We start from the raw sequence: 24,038 nt of genomic DNA, 5'->3' as shown, positions 1-24,038 counted from the left end.
AAACTGGCCCTGCGTAGTTCAGGGCCGAATGGATGCCATCGCCGACAAGAAGAGGGCATTTGGAACATCACTGTATGGAAACAAGTGGTTCCTATAAGAGAGTCAGTAAACGTGTCTTTTAGAATAATTATCTTACCTCCTTGATGGATGAGAAGAGGCTAGTAAATTTGCATACGAGGCCAAGAGAGTAGAAGAGTAAAGTAAGGTAGAGTAGGTCTTGTAGTAGAGCAAAAGTGGTCTTGAGGCCTTAAGGTAGCGTAGCTTTTGATTAAAAGAGTAGAGTAGATGATAAGTAAAAGGAAGAAAGAAAAGAAAAAAGACAAGGCTGCGCCATTTCTTTTTTATAGACGTTCTTTGCTCTTTTTTACTTTCAAGCCAATTAACAAAAAAAAAAAAAAAAAAAAAAAAAAAAAAAAAAGGAGGGGAAGAGAACATAATCATACTGATATCATTGTTTATATTGAGAGAATACAGTCCAAGTATTCCTTTTATTTTTTAGACCTCTACTTTTTGTTCTTTAAAGAGGTATACATAGATAGCAATTTATTTCCTTGTTGTATTCAAATATGAGCAAAGAAAAGTTAATCTTCAAGAGGGCATTACGCGTTTTAAAGAGATAGACAATACGATGTGTATCACTGTTCAATTGCATAACACAAACAAAACAAACCAATAAAAAGAAATCTTTTACTGCTTTCTAACCTAAGAAAAGCTTATATTTAATCAGTTGCTGTTTGCCATTTGATAAATAGAAAGATGATGAATAATTATCACTTTTATTGCTAGCGCTATTTTATCAAGGCCTTCAAATGGAAAAAAAGGGGGGATTTTTTTTAGCTTATTCAATCTCAGCAGACGTGAGTGGATTTAATCCATTGATTTTATTTAAGACTGTTTTTGCCAATAACTAAAGATGAATAGACAACGCGCAAGCACAAGATCTAGTCAACCACAAGCACTGACTGTAAAACAAGAAAAAGACAACTATTACTTACATTAAAGACACCATACAAAACCTTCTTCAGTCCAAAAAAAAGAAAAGAAAAACAAGAGAAACAAACACTAAGCTTGAGGAATACCTAGAGATCAAACCAACATTGAGCATGACAGTAAGACAAAAAGAAAAAAAACCTAAAGCTTTGGCTAATCAACACCACAATGCTTGTAGAGTATACACAAGAGAGCGCTTTCTATAGCTTCTTTGGAAACGATAAAACATGAACTAAACGAACAGCATAAACGGAGAAAAACACCTAATCTATCTGTAAGTACAACATAAAGACAACAAAAAAGAAAAGTACAAGTTAGAAGGAGAGGGGAGACACTAGTAAAAAAAAAACACAGCACAAACATATTGTGGATCTAATCAGGGTGATCAAACCTAACCAAACCCTCTTCTTGCCTGCACAAGAGCTGATCAGACCCTTAAACAGAAACAAGAAGACTCAAAGAAGGAAACGCACACCATGAAGACCTGTTGGAGCCTTGAACAAACACCTTGGAAGGCCAAAGAGAACCAGAGCTAGGAAAACCAGTCTTGAAAGTCCAGTGATACTTGTACAAAAGACCTTGCAGATACCTAGAAAATACGGTGAGTAGTGCAAAGCTTGCTGTTTTGGAACTCACTGACCAAAGTAGAGCACAACCGTAGAGGGAAAGTCTTGAATCAGCAGTACGCCTTGCTTGATCACCTTGTAGAAACCTAGAAAAGCCAACTTGAGTAGAACAACCTTTGTCATCTTGAAACTAACCGACCAAAAGAAGCACAGCCATACAGAGAGTGTAGGAGAGAGTCTTGAACCTACTGTTTGTCTTGATGGATAGCCTTGAAGACGCCTAGGGAACCAACTTGAGTAGAACAGACCTTGTGATCGTGGAACTTGCTAACCACAACCAAGCACAACCAAGCACAACCAAGCACAACCAAGCATAACCAAGGGCAACCAAGCACAACCAAGCACAACCAAGCACAGCCAAGCATAACCAAGCGCAACCAAGAAGAGACGATCGAGAGCCAGCAGTAAACATAGACAGATAGCCTGGCAGATACCTAGAAAATACGGTGAGTAGTGCAAAGCTTGTTGTTTTGGAACTCACTGACCAAAGTAGAGCACAACCGTAGAGGGAAAGTCTTGAATCAGCAGTACGCCTTGCTTGATCACCTTGTAGAAACCTAGAAAAGCCAACTTGAGTAGAACAACCTTTGTCATCTTGAAACTAACCGACCAAAAGAAGCACAGCCATGCAGAGAGTGTAGGAGAGAGTCTTGAACCTACTGTTTGTCTTGATGGATGACCTTTCAGCCACCTAAGAAACCAGCTTGAGCGGAACAAACCTTGAGAACTTGAAGCTCACTAGCCTAAAGAAACACAGCCAGTGTACCTTGATGGATAGCCTTGTAGATACCTATGAGAAAAAAAATCGTAAGTAGGGTATGCATTCTCATTTGAAACTTATCTATGGAAGGAGAGCATAACCACAGAGAAACACCAGTGTACTGTGGATTTGATTAGGATGATCAAGCCTAACCAAACCCTCTTCTTGCCTGCACAAGAGCTGATCAGACCCTTAAACAGACAAGGCTGAAGAAAGCAGACGGCATTGCGAAGATCTGTTGAGTCCTTCAAAGGATACCTTGAAACGCTTGAAAGAACCAGAACCAAACGGAGACAGTCTTGCACCAGTAACACACCATGATGACCAACCTTGGAGACGCCTTAGACACCACCATAAGTAGAGTATACCTAGGGATCTTGAGCTTGCTAACCATAACAGGGTAGAACCAGGGAGAGAGTCAGTCTTGGACCAGTAACAGACCTTGATGACCAGCCTTGCAAACACCTAAACAAAAGGACTTTAGTGTATTATACTTTTAACACCATTGGAAGATACTTACTAGATATCCACTGAGCCATGAGAGCCATTCTTGATTGACCTTGAGACTTGCTGAGTAACCTTGGAGACACCTGAGAGAAAGCCTTGTCGATAGAGAAAGACCAGTTTCAGCCTAGAAAGTGACACCATGCCTTCTTTTTTCCCTTTGTGTATACAAGTACCCCGAAGTACAAGTATTTGCAGTAGTTTGAAGATAGCTCGTCTTCTATCTTTGTATGTATGAATGCTGCTGCGCATTCTTTTTTTCCCTTTGTGTATACAAGTACCCCGAAGTACAAGTATTTGCAGTAGTTTGAACAAGCTGACCAGACTTGAACAAATGGATTTCTTTTTCTGAACAAGAGCTAACCACTCTCTTGTCTTTGTATGTATGAATGCTACTGCTCATTCTTTTTTTCCCTTTGTGTATACAAGTACCCCGAAGTACAAGTATTTGCAGTAGTTTGAACAAGCTGACCAGACTTGAACAAATGCATCTCTTTTCTGAACAAGAGCTAACCACTCTCTTGAACAGAGTATTAGGCAACGGTAAACCCAATCTTGAGACAAAAGATGGCTAGTCTTCTATCTTTGTATGTATGAATGCTACTGCTCATTCTTTTTTTCCCTTTGTGTATACAAGTACCCCGAAGTACAAGTATCTATGTATTGAGAATCAGTAAACCCAAAAACCTGATATCTGTATACATATTTGCTTCCTTTTGGGCTTAGTATTTACCCTTTGTCTGCAGCCAGTTAGTACGTACGTGTATAAACAATCGCTAGGGACAATAGCTTTTGGTTACACAAGTCTTAGTATAACGTCATATCTAAACAGCGCCAAAAAAGCAAAACACTGAACAGACACAGCTACACAGCTGGAAGGTAGCACTCTTTTAGCTCCATAGGTTAGCTAAACAAGAGTTTGGGTACCCTGAGCAATATGGTCTTTATTTTGACAACAATGTAAAAATAAAAGACAAGGGTTTGAAAAAGAAAAAATTTTTTCTGGAAATAAAAATACCATATTCGAAGTCCGGTGGCTTAGCCAATCAATCTGTTGCCTTGGACACTTTAAGAGATTGGCCACTTTAAGAGATGCATGAACAAATGGCCTTTATGTTATTTTCTTATCAGATGCATTATAAAGTTGCTTGTTGTACACCAAATGATAGCAAGAAACTTAGGGTTATGCATGCATAGGTAAGCAGATTGAGCCTTCTAACAGGTATAAAGTTGCATATATGGATAGATAGAATCTATAAGAAAAATATAAAGGTGTTAAAAGTGATGAAAAAAAAAAAAGACTTGTCTTGTGAAACTCTTCACCAAAGCTCAATCAATAAGGCCAATAGTTGCTTTGCTTTTAAACAGCAGTTTTGTTTTGGCTGTAGATAAAAGAGGACAAGGGTTGCTTTGGAATCAATAGAGCGATTATTGATTCGTAGACAATGTTTTCTCACATCAGTGACGACCAAAAGACATGTTTACATGACTAGAAGAGAAAACCAATTCTAACCCATCATGTCTTATAAAAGGCTTGTAGTCTTAGCAGCAAAAGCCAAGATTTGTCTGTAGTTCCTCACACAAGCAATATATATATATATATATATATATTCTAACAGCCCATAATAAGGAAATGCTTTTCTAGCATCAATAAATATACTACAAGAGAAAGTATAGTTTTGTTTATTTTATTTTATTTTATTTTACTTTTATCTATAGATTCTCTCAGCTCTTTAACAATCTTCACTTTCAAAGGAAACATGCTTGATAGTAAACAATCGAATCAAAGCAAAGAAGTATGCATCTAACAGCTTTATGACAGGGCTATTTTATGATCCTGCTTATCTTTGATATCGCACTATAGGACATATAGGCTTAAGGCTAAACACGCACATACACACACACACACGCTTCAGCTACTAGCAAGTATTTGGATAAAGGTTGCAACAGCCTCCACTCGAACACAAGACACACTTACCTATCCCTATACTAGCACTTGTGTACTCGGAGACCAAAGCTTAGAAACTCTCTGTAAACAATCAACAATCCTCACTCTACTGGTATTCTGATTTCTGCTCGATAACCTCATCAGCTTGCTCAGATTCACTATATGGCTGTGTTGTGAATATCAAAGCTTCTTCTTCTTCTTCTTTTTTGGGTAGTGGCTCCTGATTTGCACCAATACAAGAAGAGGTTTGAAAAAGATTCACCAAATACAAAATAGAGCCAGAAATAGAACCAGAAGAGTAAAGCCATAGAAAGAGAGCCTTGATGAACCAGGAAACAAGTAACTAGAATGATGATTAAAAAAAAAAGCTTTCAAGCATATATAACTTACCAAAAGACCAAAGCCATCATGCTACCCTCCAATGTGCTGATTTTCATAGCCCACGCGGCTCTGCGTAGTTCAGAGCCGAATGAACCGGCCCAAACTGGCCCTGCGTAGTTCAGGGCCGAATGGATGCCATCGCCGACAAGAAGAGGGCACTTGATGCTCTTCTGAATGTGAGTACTGTATATGATAAGCATTGTATCAAGCAACAACAGCAACATTATCAAAGCGCAAACCTCTTCACATATAGTGTCATGAGGGGGTTGTACGGATTAGATTCCAATAAAAGTAAAAAAAGTAGCACAGAGAAGATATCGTCTACAAGGGCTACAACTTGGCTTAATCTTGCTTTTTATTTTAAATCAAGACGCTGCTGCTAAATTATTTTGATTTTCTATGATTAAACTATTTTTTTAATAGTTATAAATAAGCGCTTGTACCAAACAAAATATCCTAAACTTGTTTGATTTTACTGTTTGTATTTCTTTTACTGGTATTAACTTTGAGCCTCAAGGCTTGAACCAGAAACCAATCTCAATCAATTTTTTTCCTAGATGTGATTAATTGAACAAAAGCAATCATGGATGGTAGTGATGATGATGAGTAATATACCAAGATATGTTTCAGAATGAATCCCTTTATGCGCATTCGTATGATCTGCTTGTCTTAACCATGTGGCTTCTTAACTCAATGAAAAGGCTTTGGTTGCGCATATGTTAGTTATCTATATTACTAAAAGCACAATTAAATTGTGTAAATATATTTCTTAGAATATTTCATATCAATAACACAGCTGTCTGGTTTAGTCTGTGAGCCGTAAGATATGTGTTTGATTGATTTTGTCTCTATTAGAACTTTCAAGATATTTAGCAAATCGAGTAAGTGGCTTAAGTTACAACGCCTACGTTAGGTATTTATCAACATTATTTGAAGGTAACTGCAGATCAAGCTGTCGTTACAGGCTTCCAATACCCTGGCGAGAACTTGATACAAAACAGCATGCTTGCAAAAGAACGAGTAAACTCGTCGCTAAGTTCGCATTGAGAAAAAACACTCAAGTCAGCCTAATCTTTTTGGGCCTTGTGTTCTACTTCTTTAATAATGTAAAGCAGTCATTATTTTAACACATCAAAAAGGAATTTACCCCCTAGATGAGGGAGTTTAACATATGGTCATAAGAAAGACGGTCACTTGGTGGAAGTATACTGTTTTCACTTTTAACTGTTTACTCTGTGTGAAACAAAATCAATGAGAAATAAGCAATATAATACTTTCTCAGTAGTGATAAACATTTTAGAAGGAGAGTAAAGAAGGCTAATAAGAAAAAACCTAGTTTTTTCTAGTTAGTATATAGCAAAATAGAGTCATGGTGAGCGCTTTTTTAAGCTCTGTAAGATAATCTTTATCATTATAAGCATCGGCCAGTTTTTTTGCAGTTTTCGAACAAGTTGTCTGTATAAAAGCACGATTCTTTGCCTTTTTGAGTCAGGTATTTGCCTACAAATAGAAAATGGCTACCCATTCTGGTCCAAGAATAAAGTCTTGCATACAAAATGCATTGGTGTGATAGTTTTTTTTTTTTTTTTTTTGGAGTTCCCCAGAGCTTTAGTTATAAGCCACCCCAGGGAAAGTACGGTTATCCGTTCTTATTCTCTTCGGACCTCAACAGACCTGTCACAGGTGGCTTATGTCGTTTTGTGGTAATTTTTCTTTTATAAACCATTCGTTTTTTTGCATAGACATATATCATATATAATATTTCACAATGCGTCCTTTGACATCTGAAGAAACCACAAGTTTATTCGAAAAACTCGCTAAATAGTAAGTCTCGCTTTCTATGAATATGAAGAAAAAAGAAACTTTTGCTTACTGTATTATAGCATTGGTGCCAACATTAAGCACTTGATCGATCGACCTGACGAAACATACTGCTTCCGTCTTCAGAAAAACAAAGTTTATTACCTTAGGTACATAGAAATAATTATCCAATGTGTAGACTAAAGCGTAGAATAATATAGTGAATCTATGATGCGTATGGCAGTGAGTGTTGGTCGTGATCAGCTTGGTTCTGTTGGTGTTTGCTTTGGTAAATTCACAAAGACCGGCAAATTCAAGCTTCATATCACTGCTCTTGATCATTTGGCTCAATATGCTCAAGTAAGTCGTTTTCGGTCAAAATGAACATCAACTCATATATTATCAGCACAAGATTTGGATTAAACCTAATGGTGAAATGCCATTCTTGTATGGCAACCATATTGTGAAAGCACATTTAGGTAGAATTACAGATGATACTCCTGAACACACTGGTGTTGTTATCTTTTCAATGTCTGATTCACCATTGGTAAGTTACCAAGAACTCTTTATTGACATCATAAATTGACATGAAAATAGGGCTTTGGTGTGACTGCACGATCTACAATGGAAATGAAGAAACTTCAACCTACAGACATTATTGTGTTCCATCAGGCAGATGTCGGTGAATACCTTCGTGAAGAAGATACATTGTTTTAAGCTGTACTATAATAAACATAATAGAGAAAGAAAGAAAGAAAAAGAGGTCGTGCATTTAAACTTTTTTTGTTGTGGGATTCAAATGGAGTTTGTTTGTAGATCAGTTGTGGAACATAACAAGGTCTAGATTTTATTTACTGCTTCATTTTTTCATATCTTTTTACTTCTTGTCTATATCAAACAAAATAAAGAGACTGATAATGTGGCTAGTGGCTCATTACATTTACCTTTCATGAGGCAGGAACCATATAGGCACAAGCGTCTTCAGCTGACTTTTAAAGCAACTGTCCATAACGTCATAATGTTACCATGACATCAATCAGTTGCTCGGGACCTTTTTTTTTTTCAAGCAATAACAGATCAATCCTTGGATTTATCATTATAATTCACTCTTTTCTCTCTTCTCTAACAAAAAGGTAAACATGAAATGCAATGTCTTTATATTGACACATTCTAGTCATGGCTGAATTCGTTAAACTCTCTATCTTTGGTACTGTCTTTGAAGTCACAACAAGGTAAACAAATAAATAAAGCAAAGGTTAAGGTATTGATGCGGTTTGATAGATACGTTGACTTACAGCCTGTGGGCATGGGTGCTTTTGGTCTTGTTTGGTAAAGTATAGCATGGTATGACATACAAGAAAAGAAACACTTACCGTATGGACATAGTTCTGCCAAAGACCAATTGACTGGAATGAATGTCGCTATCAAGAAAATCATGAAACCATTCTCCGCTCCCGTCTTGGCCAAAAGAACTTACCGTGAATTAAAGCTATTGAAAGCGTTGATGCATGAAAATGTAAGTGCAATGCTCTTGTATGTAGTCAATCTCATAATGAGCTTAGATTATCAGTCTAAGCGATATTTTCATTTCTCCTTTGGAAGATATGTAAGTGGTTTCTTTTTTTTTTTTGAACAATGACCAACAAATGAAATCATAGTTATTTTGTCACAGAATTACTTGGTACAGACTTGCATCGTTTACTTCAATCTCGACCATTGGAAAAGCAATTCATTCAATACTTTTTATACCAGATTTTGGCAAGTTGTTGTTGTATTTTTGATTATGTAATAACCTCCTTTCTTCCTTTAGAGAGGTTTAAAATATGTTCATTCTGCTGGTGTGATTCATAGAGACTTGGTAAAGTAAAAAACATTTGTGATTGCATGGACTAAACATGTACTTTAGAAACCTAGTAATATCCTCATCAATGAAAACTGTGATCTCAAGATTTGTGACTTTGGTTTGGCTCGTATTCAAGATCCTCAAATGACAGGTTATGTGTCCACCAGATACTACCGTGCACCTGAAATCATGTTGACCTGGCAAAAATACGATGTTGCTGTGGATATTTGGAGTGCTGGTTGTATCTTTTCTGAAATGTTGGAAGGAAAACCATTATTCCCTGGCAAAGATCGTAAGTGTATCTGTGTGTGTGTATGTGTGTATTGACATCCACTAGATGTTCATCAATTTTCTATTATTACTGAATTACTCGGTACGCCACCCGATGATTTAATTGCTACTATCTGTAGCGAAAATGTAAGTAAAAACGGATACAGTTAACACGATTGGCTTACAGTATTAGACACTTCGTTTCGTGAAAAACTTGCCTAAACGTGAACCTATTCCATTCAGCCAACGATTTGCTGGTCAAGATCCTCAAGCTATTGATTTGTTGGAAAAGATGCTTACTTTTGACCCTCGTAAACGTATTACTGCCGAAGAAGCATTGGCCCATCCTTATTTGGCACCTTACCACGATCCTACTGACGAACCTACTGCACCAGAAAAGTTTGATTGGTCATTTAATGAAGCTGACCTGCCTGTGGACACATGGAAAGTCATGATGTATTCCGAGATTTTAGATTTCCATAATGTAGACAGTACAGATAGCATCAGTAATTACTTGGGCACACCACTCACAGGTCCTATCATGGAGGGACAAGAAGCTGCTTATATGCAACCTCAACCCCAATAAATTCCTATATATATATAGCTTTAATTCTTTGAATAAAATGTACTTTATACACTATGATTTTTTTTGGCACATGAACATGATTACCTTTGACCTTGTTAAGCAACCAGTCTGTGTTCTTTTTATGTTCATGCTTGGCTTGAAAATGCGTTCCTGGCTTTTTTATGGACTCCGAAATTAAAGACAAACGATAGCGCGTAATAAGTCTGTTTTTCTTTCTCTCTTTATAACTATGTGGGAGTCTAACCCTGCCTTTCAAGAAGAAATCGAAAAGATACCCGAGGAGCTTCGACTTATTCACTGCGCGAACATACTTGAAAGTTCTCCTGGCTTTGCCGACAACACCGAAGCTCTCAACTACCTCCGTTCCAGAGCCTCAGCCAACGGCGATACAGAAGCCAAGACTAAACTCAGCATCTTGTTTGGTTCAGAAAACAAACTGCCTCATCTGACATCTAACCCAGCTGAAGCAAGTTTTTGGTCCCGTAGTATCTTTGACAAACAACTCTCACATGCGCTTCAGTTATGTGCACCTACTTTAAGAACCACAGACGAGTTGAGCACACTGGATTTTATAAAGACCATGACAGAGAGCAATGACCGAGAATCACAAGAAATTCATCTATGTTATTTAGCTGGACTGTTGTATACGAAGGGTATTGGTTTCAGTCAAGATCTGGATCGAGGTATTCATATGTTGAAACATGCAGCGGGTCAAGGTCGATTTGCAGAAGCTGGATGCGAGTTGGGCAGAATCTACGGTGATCGATACAAGTATTCATTAAACCAACCTGCTGAAGCTATGCACTGGTTTCATCGTGCGTTTGAATGTGGATCCACACAAGCAGTAGTCGACTTGGCCTATGGGTTTTTTGAGGGATCTGAAGATGTACCTAAAGACGACGAAAAAGCCATGCGATATGCTAAAGATGGTGCTTTATTAAATGACAAGTATTGTCAATATATTGTGGGCCATCTATATCTAAAAGGCAGAGGTGTAGAGAAAGACGCACAAGAGGCTGTCAAATGGTTACATGCATCAGCTCAACAAGGATTCGCTGTTGCTTTAGAAGAAGAAGCCATGGTCTACATGTACGGAGATGGCAATGTGAAGCAAGATTATGAAAAAGCATATCAATGTTGTATGCAGCCTACAGCGGCCAGTATACCCTTTTGTCAAGCCAGATTGGGTGACATGTATAGAAATAGTTGGGGTGTCACTCAAGATTATCATAAAGCATTTGGCTATTATCAGAATGCAGCCAGTCAAGCAGACGCACCATTTCCTTATGCACAACACATGTTGGGAGAAATGTAAGTCATCGCGTAAGTGTGAATGTATGTGTATACTCATGTCGGTTCAGGTTTCTTTATGGTGAAGGTGTGCCCCAAGATATGGCAGTGGCTAAAGAATGGTTTCAAATTGCATCTACACAAGGTTATGAACCATCACAGATTAAACTTCAGCATATTGAGGCATTAGAGAGCAGTTCTGTACTTCAACAAAAAAGACAACAAGAAGAAAAGACGACTACATCAGAGCCTGTACAAGAAAAAAGATCAAGTCGATGGTCGTTAAATTTTTTCAACAACAATAAAAAGAAATAGAGAAAAAGTTCAATGCCAACGGGCTTGTTAACAATTGATAGCATATTTTCTTATGACAGCTAGTCTATCATTCTTTATACATGCATATACCTCATGAAGAACGCCTTCTTTTGCTATGATGCGTCCTTTGAGCGGTTTGCTTGATTTGTGTGTTCATTTTGTCTATTGTGTCTTTTGTGAGTGAAACGTATTTCTTTGAATGTTGATAATCCTTTTGATTGTTTTTTTTCTTGTTCTATTTGCATAAATTACTCCAAGTACCTACAAACCATGTTGACTATCTTCCATGTTACTTCTAGAGTTGATTTGGATCAAAAAAAAGCGACATGAAAAATGGCCAAAAATCTCTCTAAACTAAAGGGCACTTATTCATGAAAATGCTCAATCTGACAACTCTTGATCTTCTTTTTGATGCTGTAGAACAAAAAATAGAGCTATCGACAAGCTTAGGTACTCAAAATGTACGCCGAACGCTGTAATTTTTGAACACTGTGTTTGTTTAATAATTGTACTATGAAAATGGTATGATAGGAGCAAAAAAAACCCCATAAACATTTCTGCCTATTTACTCAATATTTTGGCAGCAAAGTTGTTGTGTTCTTTGTATCAATAGGCTCAGAAACCAACGATCTACAACTTTTGTCACTATACCAAAGTTCAATAGCTGCGTCTTTATACAGTTCTCAGCAAAAGCTCCATTTTTATTGTGAGTCTTTTTTTTTTAAGATTTTATTATTGCACCGCGTAAAGTTACCCTAATAGCACTCAAGAGACGGGCACAATTCATACGGAATTATATTATGCAATTATGCTGCAAATTAACTAGATAGGATAATATGAAAGGTATGTCACTGCTATGAGTGGAGAAAAAAAATTAAGAGAAGAATCACAGTCTTGTGTGTACTTGCTTTTCATCTGCAATCAGCTTTAAAGCAGTACGTGTTTGTTGTAGGTTGGAGTAAGCATCAAAAGGGACGTTGTCAATAACAAATCTTCAGTGTGCTTTCCAGACTTATGAGAGGGCGGTAATGACAATGTCAACAACGGTTAAGTGTTTCTTTCGCGAACAATCTATTCTGGAGAAGTTTAATGTAACATGTGCCTGAATAATATCTTTGACGGTGGTTGTAGGCCAAAGAAATTCGAAAATGAGATTGTTCCAGAAAAACTTCTTTGGCGGACAATAGAAAAGGATATTTGTTCATTTTCAAGATGGATAGTGCAAATTGGACAAAGAGGCGAGGGGAACATATCGGGAATTATAGAGTGAAGAAATTGCCTTGTGGGTAGCTTGGAAACACGGAATTGGTACAGCATATTACGAGCAAATGGCAGCAGAGACCAGCTCCAAAAATCGACCTAAAAGGCACTAGATATTTTTATTATGAGGGCAAGAAGAACTGGAGTTGCCTTCAATTTCAATCTCCACGACATAGGTACATGGTAGGTCCTATGTCCATTTGCCCCACCTTTGCATTATAAGATGCATATGATTCTATCTCCCTATGTTTTTTGGCACGCCAGATAGCATATGATATGTTTTATGAGTTTCTATCTAGCAAGTTTTATATGACATCTGAAGTAAAACTGCCTAAAACACAGCTTAAATGCATTATTCTTTGATGGACCATTACTCGTCAACCAGACTACTAAAATGGCTTCCTTTTTCATTTGAAACATGTTCTTTTGAGTCAAGAAATCGAATGATACCATTGGGCTGGCTTATAGGTGAAATTCATTTTTTTTGACCTATGGAGGATCCACGGAGGTTCGTAAAAATGTAAGTCTGATCCAACCGAAATGAGGTGAGTTCTGTCTAGGTACTTCTGATTAAAAAAACGAGTCTACTAAGATGATAAAGACGACTTGGTTTGAGCATTCCTCTCAGATCTGCATTCAAAGTTGATTGCACACTGTAATCAGTACAAAAGAAGCCCCTTTTCAATAAATTTTGACTAATAAGTAGGTACTAATTCATATAACATTCGATTTACAGAGCGTTTGAGAGTAAGATCTGCTATTATACGTGACATTTCTGAGGTCAAAAAGAGTAACTATTGAGTATGACAAATGGTGCATATCATGCAAGTGGGAGATTCGGTGTTTCAAATATTGGTCTCTTGCACTCTGCTTAAAGACCTTTTTTTTTTCTTTTTACTGACACTCACAAACCGCAACTGCGTTTCGATCGAGTTAAGAGGAAGACTAAACACCAGTTAGAAAAAATCAGAGTGTAGTGTTATGGCATATGGAAGACAACATCACTGTAGTTTCGCAAGTGAAATGAGTCCTGATCACCTCATACTAAAGACGAAAGACAACAAGGCAACATACTTGAGTGGACAAAGCCGTTGATGTAAGTGGAATATACGCATAGCTCTTATTACACAAATACGACAACAAAGAAAAAGGATATGTACAACACAAACACATGATGGGTTTGATCAGGGTAATCAAGCCTTTTCAGATCCTCTTTTTGTCTGAACAAGAGTTGATCAGACTCTCGAATAGACACAAAAAGACTCAAAAAAGTAGACTTACACTACGAAAACTTACTAAGCCTTGAATGTATATCTTCCAAACCCTAAAGAGAGCCAGAGTCTGAAGAAAAGGGTTTGAAAGCCCTATACCACTTGATCAAACGCCTTACAGACACTTGAGAAACCAGCCTGAGTAGGCACACCTTGTTTATCATAGAGCTTACCGACCAAATCAGAGTAGAACCAGGGAGAGAAATAGTCTTGAACCAGCAGTACATCTTGTTAGACGACCTTTTAGATAACTAAAAAACCAGTTTGAGTAGACTAGTCAATAAACACAAGTTATTGCGCGTTGCTTTTGATGACACAAGTTTCAGTGTGGCTTTATGTCTGAACAACACTAAACAAACACAACTACACTATCGAAAGATATATAGAAATCAAATAAGCAACATGAACTTACCTTGAAAAAAAATGTAAAAAAGAAACAAAAGTAAATCGTTGCTTTAAGCAAGCCCTTAAACTTCTAAAGACAAAAGTAAAAGCAGCTAGTCTTCAAGAAAACATCATTACAATAAAAAAAAAAGTATACGTCATTATTTATTGTTAACAGCAAAACTTTATTAAATAATGTCAGTCTTTAGTTTCACTTCATAGAGAAGTTACTCACAGGAGTAGCCACGAGAAGGCAACTGACTCGTACTCCCTCACTTCCTTCACTGACACCTTCCCAGGCCCGCGATACACTGGGGAATGTCAGATCATTAAAGAAGGATCCCAGCAACTCCCAGCAACTACCCTTCTTCCCGCTGCAGACCAACGCCTATATACCCCGTATCTTACTCTCGGGGCAGTAAGATAAGAAAGTAAATCATCGGCTATAACAGGCCAACAACGATCAGGATCGAACACTGAAAGCCACGGAGAGAGAGACACCAGTAGACAGAACCAACCAAATAGAGAGAAAAGCCTAGAGAAAGCAGAGATGTCAGTAGACGCGTTCTTGAAGTAGATAAGGCACAAACCAAAAAGAGAGAGAGACCATAAGAGACCAGAGTAGAGAAAGTAAAGAAACAGAAAGAAAAGATAAAAAATAAAAAAGAGTGCTGCGTGCCTTTTCATAAGTATTTTTTTTCTTTTCCTTTCCTTGCCCTTCCTTTTCTTTGGATCATCTATAGAGAGGACGCCCAATCTTGTGTTACATATAAACTTATTTACTTGCATAAAACATGCGATGAACACCCTACTTGTCAGTTCTATAAACAGAAAAGCATCCCTTTTGCTTATTTTCTTTCTCTTTTGCTATGTACTTATCCTCTGTGTTTCTATTGAGTAATTCATTATTCTTTGCCCTTGAAGATAAGGGAAGTTTACTTGTCATACAAATCAATGCGGAATGTATTTCGTAATAGAGGACTTTGAATTGTAATCATTCCCAGTTCCTTTTTTTCTTTCCATGGGAAGATCATCCTGAAACAATAACAAACTTTCTTATTCATATGAAAATGTCAATAACCAAAAGAGCAAAGAAAAGTTTAGCTGTTTAAAAAAAAAAAGAAAGAAAGAAAAAGAAAGCTATTTTCACACAAACTGAAAGTATTGATTACTGGTGCCTAAAGATGAACTAACTATGCTTTTTTTTATTTTTTTTTTTTTTTTACCTTGAGCACAAAAAGTATTTCCGTTGATCCGTGCACTATGCATACGTTACCACATTTTAAATCCGTAGGACAGTGGCTTACTTTTCCCTGAAATAGACCCTGAAAAATTCATCGATTTTTTTTTTTTTTTGCTCACTATAAAACTCATACTGATTGCTTTTTTCTCTTTTAAGTGAATAGACTATAAATTAGTTTATACGTTATCTTTAGCTATCAGTTTAGTGATGAAGAAAAGATGACATGATGTAAACATATGTTTTATTTCGGTGACACAAACAAGTACAAAGCAGACACTACATTCTTCGAGTCTAAAAACCAAAATAAACGATACAAGTAAAAAAGAGTAATTGTCTTTGATGGATGTGTATATATACCATGATACATTGCAAAAAGCTATAAAAGCATATAAAAGGATACAATATCTATGGTTCTATATAAGCGGGAAGACTAAACTATTAGTAAAAAGTGTTTTCTAAAAAAGAAATAATATTCTTTTCTCTCTTTCAAAAAGAAAAACCACTTACATCACATTTCAACAGTATTTACCTTTTCTTTTTTTGAAGACCAAAGTGCCATGAGAACGAGTAAGGTTATATAGAAATCTACAAGTTGAAACTTTTTAACAATGCCTTTTTTTTATAGTACCAGAAGAGTTAATACAATACAGGTTACCACGCGGTTACATACCAGATACAGATCAAATTAGCAGAATCGTAGCCCAGGATCAGTTTATTATTGATCTGATCACCACTTCGCTTCTGAGAGTTCCTTAGGCATTATAAGGCTGGCGACAATATGTTTATCGATGGCACAGAGTGTGAACTCTTTATATACCTCATTCATCAGATCTTGTAGACTTACCTCCTGTAGTAGCAGAAATACAACACACAGTGACATGCGAGTTTATGTGTCGAGCCGTCCAGTACTGCCTGAATGTGTATAAGCGTTTCCACATTTTATCAATTTTATTCCTCGTCTGTACCTCGAAAACAAAGTCCAAAGCTCTGAGAGACCTCTTCAAATCTGTCCAAAACAAGTCTACCTCTTAAAACACCTTGCTGCCACTTTGTAACTAGTTGCTTCATGCTGACCAAACAGAGTATCGATCCTTTTATTGACAATCACGATACCAAGAAATTGGATCCTTTGGTTGTCTTTGTCCATTTCTTGAGTTCTGGTCAGCAAAACATAATCATTATTGACCGATGGGACGACCCAACTAATCCAAAACTGTACTTTGTCACAATGGAAATGGTCAAAAATGACATAAAAACAGAGAATGATAAAGTCGAAGCGTTACAAACGATTTGTCAAGCAACACAAAATCAATTTGAGAAAATAATGACGACCGTTTTCGACAACCCCAGCCGAGCGCATCAATACGCAGAAGCAGGACAACACTATAACGCAAGTCTTGAAGTACGACGCAATGAAGCAAGAATTAAACAATACACCTCCAGAAGCAACAACATCAATGTAGCTTCCTAAAGACTTTGACGGCGCTTCTAGTTCTATAAATTCCAAATACAAAGATTTGATTGCATTCATCGATGCTTGGGAGCAGAATAACAAAGGTCGAATGAATTGGTCTGCCTGTTGGGAAGATGGAAAGAAAAAAGGTCTGTTCAATGAGTACTCAAATACCCATAGCTTGAAGAATATATACCACAGAGCAAAAAATGATACCTAATCACCATTAGCACCGTTTATATGACAAATTAGTAATTAATGAAAAAATTATCAGTCAGGATTATCCCAATGTTTTATCGTAAAAAAAAAATACAGTTTTCTCATATCCAAACTTTTTTTTTGTGTGTTAATGACGATGTTGACGATATTGCAATCTGTATTTACTTTATTCTCTAAAGCTATGAGCTAAAGATATTTCTCTTCATCTACATACTAGTTTGAGTGAATTCATCAACCGTTGACAAACGTAATGCAACAGGAATCTTGGAGTAAGAAATCATTTACAATTAAGAATAGCTTTGTCTAATGAAAAAGGAAATTCTCTGAAATCAAAAGAAATACACCAGCTCTAGTTAGCTAATTCCAACAATTGCTTTTACCAAAGTAGACAAAAATAATGACATTTGTTTTCGAGAAAACGCCAAATTCCATAAGTTTGACTATATCGTACACACAAAAATATTTGGGTCAGAAATTGAATACAAAATTGGCTTTCAGTCGAAAAAGTGGTCGAGGGGTAGTAAAGCCGTCGTTTGTCAGAGATACGTAAGACTTTTACTATAACAATACATAGAGAGAAATGCCTTCATAGTGCTATAAAGTACTGTAAAAGTATTAATTTTGTAATACGTATATAAAAAGTGTATGCTATCGTCCAAAAGCGAGAATACATTTTCCATCTTTTTCTCATCTTTTTCATGGCAGCTTTATTGCACTTTTTACACCATTAAATGCGCCATACTAAGCTATATAGCTTTACTCAATGCATCTCTTGATTATTTCTTATAAACTCTGACACTTTTAACCAAATTAATGACTTTTACTACCCAGGACAAGCAGAAACAGAGAAGAAAATGTTGGTGTTTGAAATATCCAGCCCTTCTCCTACAAGACATTTGATGCTTATCATGTCCAAAGATGCTCTCTTTGGACTCAAGAGCTTCCAAGGTTATGATAACTTCTACTTGTAAATACCTAAGCCATTGCTTAGAGGACATCTGTTACAAATGCCTGTCATTCTAGAGCCGAGATTTAACAGTTTCTCTCTTTTGATCTTGCTTTTACATACAACCCTTCAATAGAGCTATTAGTACACAATTAAAAAGAGTTATACACAGACAGCCTCTAAGCCAAAAAAGAAAAAAAAAAAAGAGGATCCTTATTTCTTTTTGTGGCAAATACTTGTTTATGATCAATAAGTAACATTGCAGCAATGATTAGTTACATAATTTAGGGCTGCTGATTTAATGATAGTCAATAAGCCTGTTTTTTTTTGTAGCATACAACAAGTGAAGGACAGAGAAAAAAGAAAAAGAAAAGACGCGTTATCAATTATTTTAAATACTAGTGTATATACTTTATTGAATAAAAAGATAAAAAAGAGACAGGTACTTTAGCCAAATACTGTGAGTATTTGTTTCCAGGAACTAGGACGAGGACCTAAACCAGTTCAATTGAGTTCCCAAAAAGATGGTGCGCGTACGCACAAAGCCCCCAAATCCCAACTATAGTATTCACACTATCAAAAAAAATGGAATGCCTATCATTTTCAATAGATGATCCACTCAAACGAATGAATGGACGAACACTATATATAAAAAGCCATTACTCTGTCCGATAGTCGACCCTAAATGAATAGAGCTTGCCACGAATAGACAGGTACCCCTTCAAAGTGAAGCTTAACTTTAGAAAGACTATTCTAGCCATCAGACTAAAATAAGCCCCTCTAAAGGGCATTCACAAAAGAAAAGGCGAATGACTATCAATCCCAGTAACCTTCACTACCGCTTTCTAGCACTATCACAGTAGCAAACGACCAAGACTGCTGCAATACCCTAATAACCACACACACAAAGAAATGAGACTACCAAGATACCACGAATAGGGTTAAACTTATTACTATCCGATAGGTTCCCCTCCCTCCCCACAAGTGAGAAGAAGATGCCAAGAAAAGATAGTAGCCTTCCAGCGTTGGGAATATTTGGACTTGGACTGCCAGTGCGCATAACTAAGATGGAATACCCCCTCGGACAGGACCATAAGCTAACCCTCTACACGCGTCTGTTTTACTCTCTATCAAATTCGGCAAAGACCCGTTTAGTGAAAAAAAAGGCAGACTATCTTGACAGAGAATGCACTTGTACCCAGGTGGTAAATCCCCCCTCAAGTACGTTTGGTACATTATCCTGAAAGGACAGAAAACAAACACGCTGCAAAAAGAAAGCAAAGAAAAAAAGGGTGGGAACCTGTTTTTATATTCTGATAAGTTCCCTTGATTTGTGATGACCTGAATATTGAACTTTTGCAATCTGCACCTTTATTTTGAGATTCATTATTTTGTCATTATATAAATTTACGTGTAACCAAGAGTGTAATTCTTAATTACAACTCTTTCATTCACTTTCATTTCTCCCCCATTTCTCTCTAAAACTTCTAAAAAACACACATACTATCTCAAGACTACTTTTATAATTATCACTTTTATCACCAGCATCACTTGGTTAGTTTTAATTATAATTTGCAATCATTAGTTACAACTTATTAACAAACAAATAAAGTTGGTATTATTCTTTTAGTTAAAACAACAGTCCACAAATTACCCTGACCATTATTCAGACTCAGTTATACTCAGCTAACTTTCTAAACCCCTGTTTTAAGGGCTTATTGAGGGCTTCAGAGGTATAGAGACTACATGATCGAATACAGAAACATATAATCTATGTTCTCCTACTGTATTGAGTTGACACAGTAATAATAACACTATTTTATATAGCAATCTTTTTTTCATATAGCTGCATAATCATGGATTTTGTTTGCCGCCAAGGCTTACAAAGTAGCAGTATCAGACACATACAGCTGTACCTGGATCCACCAATACAGTTTGAGCTATTGGCAAATAGAAAAAAGAATGCTGATCAAATTAGAGTGTGAATCTGGTGCCCCAGATAAAAAGGAAATGGCATTTAAAATAGACAATCCTCCTTTTGTATGGTATTCATCATTTGCAATATCCAAAGCTACTCGCTTTGGCCTCAAAAATAGCATGTATTATAATATAGTTTGTTCGTGTGTATCTTATACGTCAAAAAATACTACAAAGAGTACCCCTCTAATAGTCAGTATCCACTGAAATGGGCCTCCTTTGTACTGATTACAGTGTGCAATCAACTTTGAATGCAGATCTGAGGGGAATGCTCAAGTTAACTCGTCTTTATCATCTTAGTAGACTCGATTTCTTTTTTTTTTGGAAGCACCTAGACCTAACTCACCTCATTTCGGTTGGATCAGACCTACATTGTGTCATTCATCTTCACAAACCTCCGTGGATCTCCCTGGGTCAAAAAATGAATCTCGCATAACAGCTAAAGCAATGGTACCATTCCATTCCTTAGCTCCAAAGAACATGTTTAAAGTAAAAAAAAAAAAAAAAAAAAAAAAAACGAACTGTTTTGATAATGTAGTTGTCGTGCAATGGTCCATCAAAGATTGGCGTGTTTAAGCCCTGGATTGAGGGTTTTCGCTCAATATGTCATATAAAACTTGTGAGCAACAGCAGTCTTTAGAGCACTTAGTATAACTTTGGATACCAAAGAACATAGAAAAGTAGAAAGATAGGCATCTTATAATGCAAATGTGGGGGGGGGAGGGGCAAACAAACATAAGACATACCAGATGGCCATTCGTGGAGACTGAAATGGAAAGTAATTCCAGTCCTTTTCACCGCTGCATTGAAATGGATATAAAGAACACGACAGCCTTGCTGATAAAATATTGAGTAAATCTGCAAAAGTGTCTTCAAGTGTTTTCACTCCTATCGTATCACTTTTATAGTACAATTGGCAAGCAAGTGCTTTGACCATAAACTAGAGCCTTTGACACATATTTTGAGTATGTAAGCTTGTCGATAACTCTATTTTTCATCTTGTAGCGTCAAAAAGAAGATCAGAAGTTGTCAAACTCAAAATTTCCACGAGTAAATGCCCTTTGGTCAAAAACGTCTTTTGACCAAATTTTACAAGCCGCTTTTTTTTGTCCAAATCAACTCCAGAGGTATCATGGATGTTAGTAAACATAGTTTGCAGACATTTAAAGTAATCAGGAGAGTATAAACAAACTTTATACTACCTTTGTATGCCTAAGAAAAAGACAGACATCTGTATGAATGAATGGGGGGTTTTCGCTGTCAAAGTATCTACATGTCTGAGGTCTCTGTTACAACAACAACAAGTCATTTAGCAGGAAACTGTTTCTTCTTATCAGAGTCCGCTTGGTCCATTGAGTTTGGCGAGTCTAGTAAGCTGAATTTAAGTAGAGACCATTTATTTTTGTAGCAGTGCGTTATTCAATAAGTATTTCATTGAAGTTGATAATGCAAGTATTGTTTTGACAAGTGTCTTGCTATCAATGCAAGAAGAAAAAAAGACTATTTGTCGTGTTTAATGTTTATTGGCAGTTAATTTGATGTAATTCTTCCTTTTTTGAAATTCATGCAAAAAAAAAAAAAGAGCCTCGCTCTCGAAATTTGTAGAATATGCCAAAATTAGAAATCGAGTTTTTTCTAGATCCTTCATGCATTAACTCATAAAGATATATAAAGGTTCACTACTCTTTCTCTTTTCTAACTCATTGTTAAATACAAATTTCAAAATGGCTCTTACTCATCGCTTATTCTCTGACGCTTTACGTGACATGCAACAAGCTATGGCTGTCTTTGACCAGCCTTTCTTCAGTCCCATTTTCAACAAGGAAATTAGTAGCAACTTTGGTCGATTAAACTCTCAAGCGAACAACTATGTCTCTTATCCTGCTACAGATATTGTAGAAAACCCCGAATCTTATGAACTCCATGCTGAAATTCCCGGTTATAACAAAAAGGATATCAAGATTGAAGTGAACGATGGTCGTACTCTTGTCTTGAGCGGTTCTACAAAGAAAGAAAGTCGAAAGGCTTCTAAGGAAGAAGATATAGTAGAGGATGCAGATAATGAGCAACATGTCATTCAAAAGACAACAGAAGATGAAAGCCAAGTTGTTCAACATAGTCCTAAATGGTGGGTCAACGAGCGTGTTGCTGGTTCTTTCTCGAGATCATTTAGTTTCCCTCATCAGATTGATACTGAACAAATTAAGGCCTCTTATGAAAATGGTGTTCTGAAAATTGTTATTCCCAAGAATACTAAGAGTCAGTCCAGACTTGTGGACATTGATTAAGCGAAATCATGTTATTGGCTTAAGTATATTCATTAATCATTAGTATTAATAAACAATCATTTTGGCATTATAATTGTAGTCTTTCCATTTTCTACTCTGCTTTAAATAGCTTTAATGCTTATAATGATATTGCTACAACAGTAGCGTTATTCGTTCGTCATTTTTATTTGGGCGACACCCTCTAGTGCTGATTGACTTCTAATAAGGATTTAAGATAGTCTATAGCTTCCACTCAGTAATTATTCAATTAAATCATAAAAATCAAGGTAGGTTATTTGGATAACGCGATTTCTTTGAACAAAAGGTACTTGACATCTAAAGCTGCTATTTTCTGTTCAGTATGTTTGTTATTTTAGTAAAGGCGTTTACAAATGAGAAAGACAATCACTTTGTATAGTAAGTATGTTCATAAGTATATAACCTCCAGGCACAAGGCCCAAATGACAAACTCGTCTGACAATCTATGCTGTCTTACTTAAATTAATATGCGTTTTTAAACATGTTTGTAAGAATAGATACTTCTTAATTTCGATTCTATCACTCAAGCTGTTATATTGCTTAAAAAAAAGTTGTTGTCCAAACAAAGGCAATTATTCTGAAAAATAATTGTATACCCCTCAACACTCCCTTTGTATTGTCAACCCTATGCACACTAAAATCTTTACGAAGCAACCTTTCAATTGCTATATTGTTTAACAACATTTAACTTGTGATGTAAGCATACTAGTATCAATTAAGCTCTTGTTTGGCAGAGCAAAAGTGATGAAATAGCAAGGTTGCACAACATAGTGAAACTTGTTTGAATGTCTGTATTTAATCATGTTTTACTTTCTCCCTTTCTCTCTTCGTATACTTTCATGTTATTCAAGCCGTATATGTCGAAAGCAGTGTTACAGACAAGCTTTTCTCAACAGCAACGTATCATGACCAATGCTCAATATAATAAAAACATTTGTCAAGATCATGACGCACTACTTCATAGTATTCCTAGTCTATATGATTCTTATTCACGATGCTTAGTATGCAAACAGCCATATTCATACACATTTACGCTATCACTTCGAGCAAGACGTGGTTCAACTTGTATTGGATGCGCAAGGTAATATCAGTGCTAACTATGATTTCAAGTTTTAATTAGTCAAAAAGACTACTAGGACCATATAAACATGATCTTGAGACTAGAGAAATGATTATTGAGATGTTGTCAGTAGTCCCTCAAAACTATAATGTTCAAAAAACAGCTGAAGTTGCAGAGACAATTGATAAGCAAGAGGCTTCTGTTCGATTAAAAGAGACTTTCGAACAGTTAGAAGAACCAATGCAGCCCATGTTTGAACATAGTTATAGAGGCTATGAGGATCTTGCTGCTCGTTCGCGTCGAACAATGAAAGTTCGTCTTAGAAAAACTGGGAGACATGGATACATCCCAAGCAGAGAAGAGCTCATTCAATTGATGAAAGCCTCACAAGGAAGATGTGCGGTTAGTGGAATTAAAGGCCATTGGGGGCTTCAGAGGCCTAGTTTTTTCAAGTCTCCTTTTGATCTTGATTTTGATCACAAAATTCCTATTTCTTTAGGGGGCTCTTTTGGGCTTGAAAACTTACAAGTAACTATCAACTGTCTAAATAGTGTCAAAGGGGGCGAAACTGACGAAGAACTCAAGAGATGGCTGAAAGGATTTCGA

The 24,038-nt window shown here is 36.6% G+C and overlaps 8 protein-coding genes across 8 annotated transcripts; 6 read left to right on the top strand and 2 right to left on the bottom strand.

Annotated features, from left to right (window-relative positions):
* Window positions 1-42: 42 nt before the first annotated feature.
* Window positions 43-366, bottom strand: B0P05DRAFT_565613 (uncharacterized protein; the record flags this gene model as incomplete). The annotated part of the gene is made up of 2 exons (XM_051580973.1): window positions 43-92; window positions 137-366. Coding segments are annotated over 2 exons (255 nt in total), but the record flags the coding sequence as incomplete, so codon positions are not given.
* Window positions 367-6,940: 6,574 nt separating this feature from the next.
* B0P05DRAFT_565598 (60S ribosome subunit biogenesis protein nip7) lies at window positions 6,941-7,887 on the top strand. Its single transcript, XM_051580972.1, has 5 exons — window positions 6,941-7,033; window positions 7,093-7,179; window positions 7,231-7,369; window positions 7,416-7,556; window positions 7,607-7,887. Exons 1-5 carry the CDS (start codon window positions 6,978-6,980, stop codon window positions 7,724-7,726), a joined length of 543 nt encoding a protein of 180 aa, XP_051429302.1. The 5' UTR covers window positions 6,941-6,977; the 3' UTR covers window positions 7,727-7,887.
* A 156-nt stretch (window positions 7,888-8,043) lies between these two features.
* Window positions 8,044-9,765, top strand: B0P05DRAFT_565596 (mitogen-activated protein kinase HOG1). The gene is made up of 10 exons (XM_051580971.1): window positions 8,044-8,142; window positions 8,184-8,241; window positions 8,291-8,338; window positions 8,396-8,525; window positions 8,572-8,615; window positions 8,668-8,767; window positions 8,820-8,867; window positions 8,916-9,144; window positions 9,190-9,269; window positions 9,316-9,765. The coding sequence occupies exons 2-10, from the start codon at window positions 8,186-8,188 to the stop codon at window positions 9,706-9,708; spliced, it is 1,128 nt and encodes a 375-aa protein (XP_051429301.1). The 5' UTR covers window positions 8,044-8,142; window positions 8,184-8,185; the 3' UTR covers window positions 9,709-9,765.
* A 14-nt stretch (window positions 9,766-9,779) lies between these two features.
* Window positions 9,780-11,358, top strand: B0P05DRAFT_359499 (uncharacterized protein). Its single transcript, XM_051573615.1, has 2 exons — window positions 9,780-11,019; window positions 11,070-11,358. Exons 1-2 carry the CDS (start codon window positions 9,938-9,940, stop codon window positions 11,311-11,313), a joined length of 1,326 nt encoding a protein of 441 aa, XP_051429300.1. The 5' UTR covers window positions 9,780-9,937; the 3' UTR covers window positions 11,314-11,358.
* A 2,473-nt stretch (window positions 11,359-13,831) lies between these two features.
* On the bottom strand, window positions 13,832-14,544 carry B0P05DRAFT_565589 (uncharacterized protein). The gene is made up of 3 exons (XM_051580970.1): window positions 14,464-14,544; window positions 14,257-14,411; window positions 13,832-14,095 (listed from the first exon to the last, which is right to left on the bottom strand). The coding sequence occupies exon 3, from the start codon at window positions 14,069-14,071 to the stop codon at window positions 13,898-13,900; it is 174 nt and encodes a 57-aa protein (XP_051429299.1). The 5' UTR covers window positions 14,072-14,095; window positions 14,257-14,411; window positions 14,464-14,544; the 3' UTR covers window positions 13,832-13,897.
* Window positions 14,545-16,537: 1,993 nt separating this feature from the next.
* B0P05DRAFT_592557 (uncharacterized protein) lies at window positions 16,538-18,114 on the top strand (the record flags this gene model as incomplete). The annotated part of the gene is made up of 3 exons (XM_051583002.1): window positions 16,538-16,873; window positions 16,935-17,073; window positions 17,975-18,114. The coding sequence occupies 3 exons, from the start codon at window positions 16,538-16,540 to the stop codon at window positions 18,112-18,114; spliced, it is 615 nt and encodes a 204-aa protein (XP_051429298.1).
* Window positions 18,115-21,790: 3,676 nt separating this feature from the next.
* On the top strand, window positions 21,791-22,354 carry B0P05DRAFT_481444 (HSP20-like chaperone; the record flags this gene model as incomplete). Its single annotated transcript, XM_051575182.1, has 2 exons — window positions 21,791-22,082; window positions 22,116-22,354. The coding sequence occupies 2 exons, from the start codon at window positions 21,791-21,793 to the stop codon at window positions 22,352-22,354; spliced, it is 531 nt and encodes a 176-aa protein (XP_051429297.1).
* Window positions 22,355-23,210: 856 nt separating this feature from the next.
* B0P05DRAFT_601038 (uncharacterized protein) lies at window positions 23,211-23,882 on the top strand (the record flags this gene model as incomplete). The annotated part of the gene is made up of 2 exons (XM_051583245.1): window positions 23,211-23,453; window positions 23,501-23,882. Coding segments are annotated over 2 exons (625 nt in total), but the record flags the coding sequence as incomplete, so codon positions are not given.
* Between the last annotated feature and the right edge of the window lie 156 nt (window positions 23,883-24,038).

Source organism: Gilbertella persicaria, assembly GCF_025201335.1.
Source record: "Gilbertella persicaria strain CBS 190.32 chromosome Unknown B0P05scaffold_81, whole genome shotgun sequence".
In the NCBI taxonomy this organism is placed as follows: Eukaryota; Fungi; Mucoromycota; class Mucoromycetes; order Mucorales; family Choanephoraceae; genus Gilbertella; species Gilbertella persicaria.
This window is presented reverse-complemented; position numbering and strand designations above follow the sequence as displayed.

Excerpts from the sequence above, each read along its gene's own strand:
- B0P05DRAFT_565596 (XM_051580971.1), top strand. The coding sequence starts at position 8,186 with ATGGCTGAATTCGTTAAACTCTCTATCTTTGGTACTGTCTTTGAAGTC. Across the intron at positions 8,526-8,571 it reads AAGCGTTGATGCATGAAAAT|ATTATCAGTCTAAGCGATAT; the intron begins GTAAGTGCAATG and ends TAATGAGCTTAG. Across the intron at positions 8,868-8,915 it reads GTGTGATTCATAGAGACTTG|AAACCTAGTAATATCCTCAT; the intron begins GTAAAGTAAAAA and ends CATGTACTTTAG.
- B0P05DRAFT_359499 (XM_051573615.1), top strand. The coding sequence starts at position 9,938 with ATGTGGGAGTCTAACCCTGCCTTTCAAGAAGAAATCGAAAAGATACCC. Across the intron at positions 11,020-11,069 it reads CAACACATGTTGGGAGAAAT|GTTTCTTTATGGTGAAGGTG; the intron begins GTAAGTCATCGC and ends ATGTCGGTTCAG.
- B0P05DRAFT_565589 (XM_051580970.1), bottom strand. The coding sequence starts at position 14,071 with ATGTACTGCTGGTTCAAGACTATTTCTCTCCCTGGTTCTACTCTGATT.
- B0P05DRAFT_565598 (XM_051580972.1), top strand. The coding sequence starts at position 6,978 with ATGCGTCCTTTGACATCTGAAGAAACCACAAGTTTATTCGAAAAACTC. Across the intron at positions 7,180-7,230 it reads AACAAAGTTTATTACCTTAG|TGAATCTATGATGCGTATGG; the intron begins GTACATAGAAAT and ends AGAATAATATAG. Across the intron at positions 7,557-7,606 it reads CAATGTCTGATTCACCATTG|GGCTTTGGTGTGACTGCACG; the intron begins GTAAGTTACCAA and ends ACATGAAAATAG.